We start from the raw sequence: 14,242 nt of genomic DNA on the forward strand, positions 1-14,242 counted from the left end.
TGCACACAATGTATATATAGACTCCCCTTTTTTCTACTGTGTTATTGACTTGTTAATTGTTTACTCCATGTGTAACTCTGTGTTGTCTGTTCACACTGCTATGCCTTATCTTGGCCAGGTCGCAGTTGCAAATGAGAACTTGTTCTCAACTAGCCTACCTGGTTAAATAAAGGTGAAATAAATAAAATAAAAAAATAAAGGTGAAATAAATAAATAAAATTTAAAAAATTTAAAAAATATATATCATTGCCCCAAGTGGTGAAATAAACTCTGTCCTGCAGACATTGGCCATGTCTATTAATTTTAATGTGAGGATGGCTTACCCAGTGCCCTCCCAAACCCTGAACAAATGTTTAGTCTATTTTGGAGGCCTGCCCGCCCTTCACCGGCACCCTGGGGTGATTCAGGAGAAGACAAGGAAGCTTGTTTTCTTTATTGTTCCATCAACACCTCCAATGGTGTCAGGTTACATACTGACTGCTGCTGGTCCACTGTCCATCAGTTCAACCTCGGCTTATAACACAATGGAGTTTTGACGTTTAACATTGTAGCACTGAATAATTCAGATAGGTGTTTATTGTATAATAACGCATTAAAACATAAATTGACCTTGCAACAAGCCCTCCTATACAGCAGATGGCAGTGTTGACATAACACAAACCCGAGGCCCGAGACCATTGCTTTAAAAACCACACAAGAAGAAGCCGGACGGCCATTATTGTGTGGCGACGAAGGGGAAGCTGTTACGGGTGGTCAGAAGAACTTACTGGAGGACATCAAAAAAGCACTGCAGATTTTTTGTTGTTGTTGGAAACCTTAATGTTGAAGGTAGGAGTACAATGCTGATTATAATAAACTACACCGTGTTCGTTAGTGACTAGCTACAGCCAGCTACCGTTATCTCACGGCCCTAAGCTGACCAAGCTAGCCAACATGGCGTCCCTTCGCAGAACCATCGCTAGTCCCGTGTTAGCATCTTCTTGGATAGTAGTGGGCCATGATATGTAGCTAGCTAGGCCTACGCCCGCCTTCATTCATTCAAGCGCTGTAAAGTAACGCTAACTAGCTAACCTTAAGTCTGTCGAGCTAGGGTAGTTAACGCGGAACTAGTTAGTTAACATTACTACTTTAGCTAATGAGTTAGCGAAACCTGCTTTGGTTTCAGTGTTTTAATTAAGTCTCGTTATTAAATACATTAACGTTGGATCGCTAACGTTTTATAAAGTTAGCTGTGGTTATCCAGCATTAGCCAGACAGGGCATGACGACGAGCTTGCTGTAGCCTCCCGCCAACAGAGAGCAATAGTAATGGCGTCTTTTTGTAAGCTCTAACTCCGCCATGGCTCGTTCGTCGAAAGCTAAGTGGTTTTTGGATAAACGCAGGCTTAATAAAACATGTCTTACGTTTTATTCGATGATATAATCGTTATCATTTAACGTTGTGAATTTTGAAGTGCTGAGCGGCCCAAATATATCACGATGTTTTCCGTATTTTATGTTTTTGAATCAGTTTTATAATTTGCTTTGAGTTGTGCATGACCGTAGGGTGGCAACCAATGATTTATTTTTATTATATATATATATATATATATATATATATATATATATATATATATATATATATATACACACACACACACACACACACACACACACACACACACACACGATGGCTGACGGGGGGGAGTTAGGAAGCCACCACGCATCCATCTTGGCGCTCTACCACCGTTGCAAAAAATATTTTGTAAGCTTTAGAAATGTATATTCTAATGTCCCATTTTTTTGCTACGTTTATTCTATTGGACAGCTTTAATGCATACTTTTAAATATGTGACCTAAACATGAAACATTTCCGTCAAGAAAATATTTTTTGATGGTACTAATGTAACTGTCCCCACTAAAACAACATACTTTTGTCCTTTACACATTTTAAATAAAATACTGTACAATTCCATTCATTCCTACGGGCGGCTGCTTTTCTAAAGAGTGCCATTATGGATCAGCAATCCAGGGTTTATATAAATCATTGGTAGCAACACATACTTTACATTCTAAGTAAATTCATGGTGACTTTCTCCATTCTGATTTGTACTGTTCAATCGAACTTCAACCAAAAGTTTATAATTTCCACACTGCCATATAGGGCTACATGATATTGGCAAAAAAAGTCTAGGCTTTATTTTTAAACAAATGTTGCTTTTTGGCTTGCGGTTTAGATCAAAACACTTGGGTGTACTGTTGGATTCATGGAAATAGAATGATTATTCTAATTTTACATATACTGGTGGGCACTTTCAATGCAATGTTTTACATGACAACGAATTAGAAAGCCAGGGTGGTTTTGATGATAGAATTAGGAACAGAATACTAAAATGATCTCTATGGAGTCGTTATTGTGACAGGGTAGGAACAAAAGTGTTGGTCAGTATTTCCCATTGGAGTGGGACCCTATAATCATTGGCTACATTAAATGTTTTCTCTTACTTCATGTAGCTAACATTCATGCTTTGCCTATACCTTTCTGATTTAGAAGGTACTGTTTCACAAACATGCTGATTTAGGATTACACAATCACTGGTATCGGGCTGTGTTAGCATTAGCGACAAACACAATTTATTTTTAGCCACAACTGGCTAAGAACAAATAAACTAGCAGTTTGCAGACAGTAAGATACACTATTTGTTTGTGTAATTATAGAACGCTTGTGGATTTATATTAAGAAGCAAAGTGGAATGTAGCATCATTGTCATCAACATATTGATGCATCTGCTTCATTGACCATGCAGACTGAAGAGTGAACGTCGGCAAATGATCTTGTTGTCGAGCAACAACTGTGCACCTTGAGTGACGGGGCGAGACTTGGTGAGCGAGGAAGAGAGATGACTCGAGTAGCGTAAACTATAAACAGAGTGGCTTATCACATTTAACAAACCAAACATTGAAATACCGCTATAGAAGGTAAAGTAAAAAAACGCAAACCGGTCTGTTCATCAATACCGGTGTAGGTGGCAAAAAAATGCCTGGCCCTATTTTGATGCATATATGTAATAAACGTCATGGTAACAGAATGATTCTCATAGAACAAAATGTAGATCTCCTAAGCCTGTTTTAACCTCTGACCTTATTTTTGGCGTTTATGCCAAAACAACATTCATTTCGCCCATAGGAATGCCTGAATGAACCAGAGGTAACTCATTTCGGGTTTTAAGGACTACAAGCTGGCGAGGTCCAGTAGCTGCTTTTAGAAATGCTGGTGTATTTACACACTAAGGTTGGGCTGCAAAAAAATGAGCAGTCCACGGGATGCCAGAGGTTAAATACAATTACATTTCAACTTGGTCCCCCAAGTTATTCCTTTTATTTTGACATGAGGTAAGCAGAGTGAAAGTGGGCCACATTTGAGTCTGTTGAATAATAGTCCTTTGCCTATTTTGTCTAACCCCCCCTTTTATAAGGACCAACCACAGGCAGAGTAAGTTTTAAATGTTATGTATTTTTGCAACGCCAAGTGTGTAATTGCACCAGCGTTTTTTGCCAGCAGCAATTTGCCAATGTAAATGTTTTACCATTTTGTTAGCTAGCTAGCAAGCAATGATGTCATACGACACTAAGGATGGTTGAAGTTTAGAAGTTAATTTGCCTGCTAACAAACGTTATTTATCTAGCTAGAAGGCATATGCATTAAGCCAGATGGCTACGCCTAGAGGAAGGTATATTCACTGTCTTCAGTTACACGTATGTGTGTACTTTCACTCTGGCCTGTAAGTATATTGCCAAAGTAACTAATTTTACCACCCAATGTCTGTGTAATAAACAGTAGCAGTAAAGAAGGACAAGTAGATGTAAATGAGGTGGCCTACATGAAAGCAATACAGGGAATTATTTGGCTGAAATATAAACCAGTTGTTCTGGAAGAATAAGAGTACAGGTGTGACCTAGGGTTGCTAGGACTGAAAGATGCTAGGAACAGCCCAATCATGACTTGCCAACACACATATTGCATACAAAAGGTGTACAAGTACTCATTTTTTAGCCCTTTTAACAACGCCAGAAAACACTTTACAGTAACCTTTCCTTTCCTACCTGTGTCAAACCCCCAATCTGGTGGAAACTCCCTCCAGTCTAGGCCTACGCTTTTAAATCCCTGTAGGGAATTTCGTTATTGTAGATGCTATGGCCTAGCTATAACATATTGCCTGTTATGAATCTTAATAAAACATTTGTAGACGTTGACATTTCATACCTAAGAACAAAAAAAATGGACTACAGACGGCCTTGTCTGCCTAAACATCTCTGTAAAGGAATTGGCTGTTTTGATTTACAGCCTGTTGTCATTGTATTTCAAATGGATGAATGTCTTTCAGCGGATATACAGAACTTACACTTAATTATCCGAATAATCATTCTGAAAGACTTGCAACTTCTTTGCATTCAAAGAAGACTAACCTAAAAATATATGATTCACCAGTTGTGATCACAATAACCAAATGCAACAAAGAGGGCATTGAATGACTGTCATGTCCTAATTTTGTTGAATTTCGTAGGAATTTGTTTTCTCTTCTTTAGAGTGCAACCTAGGCGTAACTATTTGGGGCTCTGCTGTGCTGAATCATTTCATCCATGGGATTTCTCTTCTCTTTTTCTTTACCACGCTGACATTTTTAGGACCTTGGAAACAACTTTTGAACACACGCGCAAAAAAAAGGAAATTGAACAGTACCCCCCAAAAAATTTACGCCAAAGAAAAGAATCGCTAAGGTTGGGATCTAGCCGAGTAGCGCCATGTCTCACAGAAGAAGCCGCAGTGGATCGCCGTCTGGCCCTGTTCGCTCATGCACCAACAGCCAAAATCCCCGCGATATGGAGAGGAGGATTTTTGTGGGGAATTTACCGACATCACTGATGGACAGGAAGGACATGGAGGAACTGTTCAGTCCCTACGGGAAGATTCATGGTTAGTACTTAGGCTACCTACTAGGAAGGAATACACATTTCATCCTCAATTTTTGAGCATCATTCGTCTTATTGAATTTAAGGAGTCATTTAAAAAAAAAAAATATGTAACTCTTATCTAGCCTAATTTACATGTATTGTTTTTGGTTACAATGCAGTAGCCTAATATTAAACTTGCCCAAGATTAAGCTGTGATCAATTCAAATGTAGATTCATCTTAAAGAATCACAACATTTTGGGATAAAGTTTTGTAACTTTGAACCAAATTCTGAACATTGTACATTTTTGTATTTCATTGCATAACTTTTTTATAATATCACTTAAACTACCCTTAGAGAGGAAATCATAGTTTTAAACCTGGCCCTTGTTTCCTTTTATATGAAATCAAAACAACAAAAATGTTCCTTTTTCCAGCCTTGTCCATGTTCCAAGGGTACGGATTTGTGCAGTTTGAACGTGTTGAGGATGCAGAGGCTGCAAAGGCGGGACAAAATGGTCGCCCTTATAAAGGTTATAAAATAGGTAAGAGATCACTGTATTAGATGTGACTGTCTAGGTAACAGGTGACTGAAGGGGAGCAATTTTGTCATGGTGTTCCTGTCACTGTAATGCCGAGAATACGCTGTACGATATTAGAATGATTAACTCATCCCAGATCATTTGATAAGATCAGAGTGAAATCTTAAGGTCGGCGGCGAGGACAATGTCTTAACTGCTCCTACGTGCTGCCAACAACACTAGGACCCTTGGATGTTTTTCCCCCCCAAAATACTGCACTAGCCCATAGAAATGCATGATGAGCGGATGACCTGGTCAGCTACGAAGACTCGCACAGTAGGAGACAACAGCCTACCAAGTTCTCCAATTTAATGCTTTTCTGTTTGTCCATCACTGTCAATATTTGCTATAATAAGGGGTTTTCCCATTTCTTTGAAATCACATAGCATATATCAGTTTAATATTACAGTAATCTCAGTTAACCCATAGCTAAAGTCTTGCGAAATTGCTCAGATGCTTGATTTGTATATTCTGGGTCCATATGTGTTTCAGCGAAGAGATTGTAACTGTAACGATGAGCTCCACCCTCTTCGCAAGTCTATGGGCCAAATGCCCCTTCCCCTTATGAAATTTTAAAGATGCTAACACCTACAAAATCATGATTTGACCAAGGCACCAGAACTAATGCCTGTGTGATATGTCATGCATCCCGTTGTTTCATGATAGATCTACGGAAGCATTGATGTTTACGTAGTCTCTCCACGAGATTAAACGTAGTTAAACTGTAGGCCTATTGTGCAGTGTGGGGGTCTTCCACCACACAGTATGTATCCTCTTCTGAAAGTGTTAGGTAAAGATTTAATCGCTGTAATAACATTCAATGGCTTATTTAGATATTAGGATTTTAAATTGCTCAATGTATTCCCAGCAGAATCCCCAGACTACAATTTAGCAGCTTTACTTAAGTTATAAAACTGTAGTTTTGTGAATAACTATGAATGTTTAGCAAGTGGGGCAATATACAATGTAATTAAAAAAAATAAAAATAGTCTGCTCCATCCTTTGCGCTTTAGCCAAGAACAGTTTTGTTGTATACATTACATTTTTAGCTCCGCATTTGCAATGACATTTAAACAAAATAAATGATTTAAAACTTGAAATTGTTACAATGTCTTTTGACTCCCGAAGAATACACTTAATTGTCTTTGAACAGTTGGAAGAAATATTGCGAATTTGAACAGACTTCAGAACGCACACACAAGTGGAAGATTAACGTGTTTGGCTTTGTGTTATCAGTGTAGTGTTAATGTTCTCGTTGACATAAGTTAGATTTTCCCTTGACCGCTTCATCTCAACTTGATTTTATTTTAGTAGCTGAGTCAAAGCATCCCAGATGATTCTCTCATTCTCAACTAAAATGGAAAGCATCCTCTCTTCAAAAAAATACCCATCAAACCTTTCATGCAATATAACAAGGGAAGCCATGTAAAGACAACTTGGAACCTGGAACATTTTCGCCCTCTCGTCCAATTAGATCTATTTTTTATTTTTTTAACAATCAATTTGGATTTTCATGCTTGGAAATCTGGAACTCAATTTATGGATCGGGAAAGTGAGCGGCGGGGTTACATTTCATGGCACTTAAAACCTTTCGCTTCATTGAGTTAATATCTGTAAATGTCATGTTGAACGTTTTTGATTGGTTTATTTTCAGCTATAAATATGGCAGCGGAGCGACAACGACAGAATAAAGCTCAATCCCGGCCGAGCCCTCCAAGAAGGTAAAGTAACGCTAATGGGTTATGAAGAAGTACCAACGTTTCAGCTGCTCTGGTAAAATATGTTTCTCATGTCATTTGCCCCGAAGCACATTGACAAAAACAGCTCGTTAAGTTTCTCAGCGTTGTGTTCAGTTAGCGGTAACATATTTCACGTCACACACACACACAAAGAAAATCATGAAATAAAACAACATTCTGAATTTAGTTCTGTGTCATTTGTCTTCTAAAGATGTCTGTTTTCACAATTTCCCTGTTCTGATTAGGCCATATTTAACTAGACAAAACAATAAAAACGACGTCCCATTCATTTAATTTAAATGTTAAAAAAAAAACTCTTCAGCATAAAATATCGCCGGTACGTGCGGCGCCATCTTGCTTCACCGGACGGTTGAACAAATGCTACGCCATGCCTCACCCTTGTGATCGGCTCTGCTATGTTGGCAGCAAAATGGCAATTAAGTAAACTTAAATATCGATTATTGTTTGCGATGGGAAACAATCGGTCTCAATACTTTGACAACCGGAATTATGTTTTGAGCACAAAGATTTTGGCTTTTTAAAACTCTGCTTAAAAATGGCCAACAGATACTAGTCTTTCTAGACTATTACCGCCGCCAACCACCATGTAATTTCGCTGTGGGACGATTCTGGCAACGCCTGGGGTCTAGATAAGACTGATTTAGATGTCATGTCTGCTTCTGCATAGTTAATCAATGTTCATAATTGGAAAATGGTTGACTTTGATGCGCAATATCGACATTGACAATATCAAAATATTTCTGTGATCAGTTATATTCTGTTTTTAGTAAGTAAGTTTTTAGTTTAGTAAGTCTTTTATTTCAATCTAGTTAGCCCGTTTTCAAAAACATTTGAAAGTAGGTGCCAGTTGTCAGCTAACAAAAATCTGTATAGACAATAAAGAATATTTTAATGTGTGGTAATTATTTTGTCTCAAGTGTTTCCTGTTGTGTTTTGCGTACGATGATTTCATTGCCGATTTGCTTGGTAGGAATTCTTGAGATTGCTTGATACTCGAGTATTAATGCATTTCTATAAATTGTATTTTTTACCTCCGAAAACAGGACCTTTAATCGAAAACACATTTTAATATGGAGCATGTGTACGTTTTCATGTGATATATCACTTCTCAATTTCGCCAAACCCGATGACAGGTATTTAAAAAAAAAAAAAAAAAATGTATTTAAGGTTTTCATTGCGTTAAATATTATTTTGAACTCCCTGGAAGTTTTCACGAAGACTTATGTTAATGGGAAGAACAATTTCAGTGGAAAGACGTTTCTGCTGTGACTTGGAATTGTTAGCATTTGAACATCACCGGCCATCAGGTCATTGTGATAAATGTTAGGGGGGGGTTCACATTTTTTCCCCCGTCGTGGAACCACACTTGCTCCAATGTCAAGGGGAAATTGTGTGTTAATTCGTGGAGTCCTTGAGAGGAGCACCTTCACTGCTTTATTGTGTGCATTCTAAATAATTAACCAATTTAATTTGATTCTAATGTTAACATTAAAACCAAACTATTATGTTAAAGTAACCCAATCCAACATTGTTCACTAAGGCTTTGTTTTGTTCTTCCAGGGATCCATATGGAGGTTATGGAGAAGGCAGGGAGCCCCGTCCTCGCTCTCGCTCGCCTATGCACGGGCGCGACTCTCGTGCGCACCGGGGTAGCCGAGAGCACTCACGAGAGCCTGGTCGTGAGCCTCGGCACCCTCGTGACCATCACGAACCGCGAGACCCCAACTTTGACCGCTACCGCACATCCGAGGGCAGGGAAAAGGATCTCAGGGGTGAACCTCGTGGAGACCCTCGCGGTGAACCTCGCGGAGACCCTAGAGACCCCACATTCAGGTGACCGGTCTGGCAAAGGGCCACCCTGAAGGAACATTCTCTGCCCTATTCCAAGCAACTTTTAACCAACAATTGGTCACTTGTGTATTACAGAGAGGAGGGTTATGATCGATATTACCGTGGTGGCGCAGATGAGCACCACCGCAAGAAGGAGGACCCGTACAGGGATCCATGGAACGGCCGACGAGAACCTGAAGGTAAAGGTAGTAATGCAATACTCTTAAACGCGTACAAACGGCATCAGTTTTTGCTCGGTACCAAGTGTTCCATCTTGACTGCTGACTGGCACACTTATGGCATTAATGGGATAGTTTGCAATTTGGGCAATTTAAGCCTGTTTTCTACTTACCCAGAGTCAGATGAACTGACGCATACCACTTTTATGTCTGCATGCAGTTTGAAGTAAGTTGAATGTAGTTTCTGGAGTGATTGCTAACAATCACTGGAAGTCAATGGGATCAGCTAGCTGATCTCCATAAGTGGTATCCATGAGTTCACCTGACTGGGTATGTAGAAAACTGCTTTTCTGCTAAAACCTCAAACTTTCTTTTTAACAGCAGACAATTGAAATGAAATAAATACTAATATATACTTTCTGATTGAACTATCCTTTTAACTTGTAAACAAATTGAACTGTCGGTGGTAAAATAATGTAAAGACCGGTCTCTTTCAGATGACCGTGTGCGAGTAGAGGAGCGGCGGCGTAACGAGCTCTACCGTCAGTACTATGAGGAGGTCCAGAGACAGTATGACCGGGAGCGCCCAGTTGACTGCTCGGTCATTGTTGTCAACAAGGCACAAAAGTAAGTCCATGATTAAATCTTCCATATTACCACTCGGATTAAGTGTGAATTGAGTCTGTATTTGATTAGAAATTATGCATGCAGCAGGGCGGGCCAGATGCAGTCCACGGGCCAATTTTAATGTGGTTGTCTTTCTAAAAAAAAAAAAAAAAAAAAAAAAAGTATCTGACACCAGCCCTTTTGACAAATGAGTTATGTACCCTTGGCATACAGCCTAATTGTCACACAAGACCTTCCATAGTAATCTTCTTCGAAATTGATTGTAGCCTTATTGTAAACATGAGTGGATAAGCATGTGGCGTTTTTCCTGTAGCATCCACTTTGTCCTTGCAGTAGGGAGTATGCGGAGACGGTGGGGCGGAAGGTGCGTGACCTGGGTATGGTGGTGGACCTCATCTTCCTCAACACGGAGGTGTCCCTGACCCAGGCGCTGGAGGACGTGGGCCGGGCGCGCACCCCTTTCGCCATAATCATCACTCAGCAGCACCAGGTGCACCGCTCCTGCACAGTCAACATCCTCTTCGGCACACCCCAAGGTAGGACTTCTGGTTTCTGCTGCCGGGACTGACTGGAATAAGTGCAGCGTCTTAATCCTGCTTTTGGGGTGGATTGACAGGTGGACATTTTTTGTTCAGTGTTCAACTTGAGCTTTGAAGGGGTGTAAAATGTACTTGTTTAAGATGTATTCTTCTTGACACTTGTTCAAACTTATGTACCTACATGATTTCCTAGTGTTGAGGCAGTGATTAAGTTAAAGCTGAAACCCAGAGTTGTTTTTCCTAATGTGTCGTAGGTAAGTGTTCTTTCGAAAGAACAGGGGCAACAGTATGGTACTTTTGGTATTTTGTCCTATCCATCTATGTGTGTGTCGGTCATTGTTGTGTATACACACACACATAACTTGTGAAATTGCCTGTAATCACAAAGACGTTACAAGCTGCTTTTATCATCTGAATCAATTTACCTTTTGTCAAATCCCACACAGTTACTGTGATGTCCAATAAACTTTTGCCGTGAAGGGCAATTGAGCAAAAGGAGGAAGCCTGTCAAAATGCTCAAACAGTTGAATGCAGACAAACACTTGCTGATCAGACTCATGTTTGTTACCATGGGCTGTTATTACAGTCACTTCACAGGAAGGTAAAATAGCTAGCGATGAATGACTCGTACTCTAAAAACGTGCCCAGATGTAACTAGAAAGAAATGTGGACGATTTCAGTACCCAATTGTGCCCAAAAAGTATTTAATAACCAAGAGCCCAAAATTCTTTGACAGTATTAACAAGAAGTCCATGCAAACTCGATGAGCGAAGGCTGATCTAAAATTTACTTTACACTTTGTAGTAGTCACAGCCCTGCCATGTCTTAGGCCTGTATCCTACATTTTAAATTACTAATTTATTTTCTTTGCCTTCAAAAAAAAAAAAAAAATTTAACTCCTAGAGCATCGCAACATGCCCATGGAGGATGCCATGGTCCTGGTGGGCCACAACTATGACTCCTTCAAGGTGGAACATCGTGAGAAGGAGCGTGAGGAGATCGCTCAGAAGGCTGCCAAGATGGCTGACGACGTGCTGATGAGGGAGCATGAGAGGGAGGGCCACCCGGTCACCCTGCTTCCTGCCATCACTCTGCTGTCTGAGGGCAGGTCAGTCATTCTGCTTACACGCACACACTCCTTATTTCAGTACTGTATATTATACTGTCTTAACAGCCCGTTCTCTTTCCATTTCACTTTAATCCGTCTTGTGTTCTCCCACTGGTCTCCCTTCATCTCTCTCTTGTAGACTGTCTCATTACTTCTCATTGTGCTGATGTTACACATGACAATGCTCTTTGTAAATTCCCACCCAAACCGGTATGAGGAGAGGGGCTCGGAATGGTGCAGTTGGGATTGTGTGTCACAGTGGGCTTTGTAGCTGTTCGTGTGTCTGACATGAAGTGTGTCTTCTGTCTTCGACGTCCTAGGTTCCTGACTCCAGAGGAGCTGGATAGTCTTATAGAGTATTTGAGGGTCAAGAGGGAACGCATCGTAAGAGCCGACCCACTTGCAGGTAAGGCTTTCTCAACTTTGCCCTCAAGTTGGGCTTGAAAGAGGTCCCCTAAACCAACGCTGGGTTTTGCCCCATTTACTCTAGTTTACAGAATTTAACTCATAACAGAAGAACACTGACTGTTTTCTTCCTCTGCAGCAGCGCATCCCCCGGCGACCACAGCCACCCACGAGCCTACTCTCCAGGCCCAGACGATGCCCCCTGCAGTCCATCCCGGTCACGCACCACCCCCACACAGTGCCCACTCCACCCACATGAGCATGCCGCCGGCCCCCAACGCCACCTCCAACAACCAGCAGGAGCTGCAGGCTAAGATCCTCAGCCTGTTCAACAGTGGCGCCGGGGCATCGGCCTCCGCTGCCAGCCCCGCCATGGTCCCCCAGTCTTACGGCTCCACCATGGGCATCCAGTCCACAGGCCTCCCCATGTCCTCAGCCTCTCCTGTCCCCAAAATGGCCACCACACCTTCCCAAGTCCCCAACATGATGGGTGCCCGGCCCCCCATGCGCCCGGGCCCGGTGCCCCTCGGTATCCACCAAGGCTATGGGTCACCCACAGGCCGCATGGCTGCCCCTCAGGGGGGGCAGAGACCTCCTGTCTCAGGGGGAGCGGGCATCAACTTCGACAACCCCAGCGTCCAGAAAGCCCTGGACACGCTCATTCAAAGCGGACCCTCTCTCAACCACTTGGTAAATGCTGGGAATTCGGCATCCCCCAGACCAAGTCATGGCATGGGCCAGGGCATGGGCCAGGGCATGGGCCAGGGCATGGGCCAGGGCATGGGCCAAGGCATGGGTCAGCCTCCGCCCATGGCAATGTACCCTCGCCATTACTGATGATTCCCCTCATAATGTGACCACACCCAACCCCCGAGTCTGCAAAGCAGCTTTTGTTAAATTAATTTACCACAGTTGAAATGTGTAGATGTAGACTGATATTTTCTTTTTTTTCCTTTTTTTTTGCATTTGTAAATGCTTTTAGAGGACCCTTTTTTTACCCTAGGTATTGTAATGACAGACCTCGGTTATTTGGTAAGACTATTTGAAAGTCAGACATTTTCGGTTGTAACCAGTCTCTCCATTTTCTGGTTAGTGTGATTTGTTGTAAAAAGTTAATTGCATGTCCGAAGATATTCAGGATTGTGCTGAACTTGTTGTTCTCTGCTCAACCACAATGTTTGATGGCTAGATCTGGTGTCGGTGTGGGCCAGTTCTACACAGCAAAACTTTTATACAACTTCCTGTGTGATTGTACTAGCAGTGCTCCTGAAATAAACAATTTTTGAATGTGACATTGTGTGGTTATTGCGTACCCCTTGAGTAGTTTCAAACATCAAGGCCGGGATTCAATCAGATCGCGTGTTGTATGCTTTATACGTCTTTTAAAAGGCAATTTCCGAGTGAGCTGACATGCAGCGCGAATGGAATCTCAATGCGGGAACGTTCCCTTTTAAAACCCGAGATCGTATTGAAAAGATCATTATTCCAATGACTCGCAAACAAAGCTGTAATAAAATGATATTGGTTTATTGCATTTTGTGCTGACAAATCTATAAAATGGAACAGGTATCGCCAGAAGCTATAGAGATGTCACTTTTTTCTTTAATATACCATGATACACAATAGATAATAGTTTTTATTTAAAATATTTAACACTGACACAAAATTAACACTGACACTAACTTTTGGGTTTATGCACAGAACTCCCCCCACCTTTACTCAAGACCCCCCCCTGTGTTTACAAGTGCACATTGTGTACACACACCCACAGAACTGAAAACACACAAGAACACTACTGCTCCACCAGAATACTTGTACAGTACCAAGGAAGAGGTCTAAGGTTTTGAGAGGGGACATTCAAAGGGACTTTCATGCTAAGATTGACACCATAGCAGAAGTTTATGGGTCAGAAAGCCAGACCATGAGGAATGCTGGTCATGGCTCATTGGATGTTTGTAGAATTTGGACAAATACATGATCATTCTCTTTAAGTGTTTGTGTTTTGTAATGTTTACCCTTCACATTTTTGTTTGACAAAATCTGAAAATATTTTGTTTTTGAAATAATGGTGAATTTCATTTTTTTTTGTGTGGGGAGGGGGGGGGGGAGGGGGGGGTAGCTGCCAATTTCTGAAACGCCTCGGGAGCCCTCTGTGTGTGGAATCAAGGCGATTTGTCATCTAATCTGAGTTTACATTTAATTCAGTGGTACATAATTTCACAAGTGTTAACTGAAATATACTTTGGTAATCCGTTTATCTGCAGATATATATTATATATATGAA

The 14,242-nt window shown here is 41.2% G+C and overlaps 1 protein-coding gene across 6 annotated transcripts; it reads left to right on the forward strand.

Annotated features, from left to right (window-relative positions):
• The first annotated feature begins 676 nt into the window (after positions 1-676).
• Positions 677-13,250, forward strand: LOC139413864 (nuclear receptor coactivator 5). 6 transcript variants are annotated; one of them, XM_071161688.1, is made up of 11 exons: positions 696-828; positions 4,665-4,953; positions 5,367-5,474; positions 7,165-7,231; positions 8,831-9,103; positions 9,197-9,300; positions 9,777-9,906; positions 10,240-10,442; positions 11,349-11,553; positions 11,874-11,959; positions 12,098-13,250. In XM_071161688.1, exons 2-11 carry the CDS (start codon positions 4,782-4,784, stop codon positions 12,793-12,795), a joined length of 2,046 nt encoding a protein of 681 aa, XP_071017789.1. In that variant the 5' UTR covers positions 696-828; positions 4,665-4,781; the 3' UTR covers positions 12,796-13,250. The 6 variants fall into 6 exon arrangements, with proteins under 6 accessions (XP_071017790.1, XP_071017789.1, XP_071017788.1 ...); XM_071161687.1 differs by having other exon boundaries at positions 708-828; positions 9,197-9,306; XM_071161689.1 differs by lacking the exons at positions 4,665-4,953; positions 5,367-5,474 and having other exon boundaries at positions 677-828.
• Positions 13,251-14,242: the final 992 nt, after the last annotated feature.

This window comes from Oncorhynchus clarkii, chromosome 7 (genome assembly GCF_045791955.1).
Source record: "Oncorhynchus clarkii lewisi isolate Uvic-CL-2024 chromosome 7, UVic_Ocla_1.0, whole genome shotgun sequence".
Taxonomy (NCBI): Eukaryota; Metazoa; Chordata; class Actinopteri; order Salmoniformes; family Salmonidae; genus Oncorhynchus; species Oncorhynchus clarkii.

What these genes read in the sequence shown, in the direction of transcription:
- LOC139413864 (XM_071161687.1), top strand. Translation starts at nt 4,782, where the DNA reads ATGTCTCACAGAAGAAGCCGCAGTGGATCGCCGTCTGGCCCTGTTCGC. An exon ending in TCCCTACGGGAAGATTCATG is followed by an intron (nt 4,954 to 5,366) that starts GTTAGTACTTAG and finishes TCCTTTTTCCAG; the next exon opens with CCTTGTCCATGTTCCAAGGG. An exon ending in CCTCTTCGGCACACCCCAAG is followed by an intron (nt 10,443 to 11,348) that starts GTAGGACTTCTG and finishes TTTAACTCCTAG; the next exon opens with AGCATCGCAACATGCCCATG.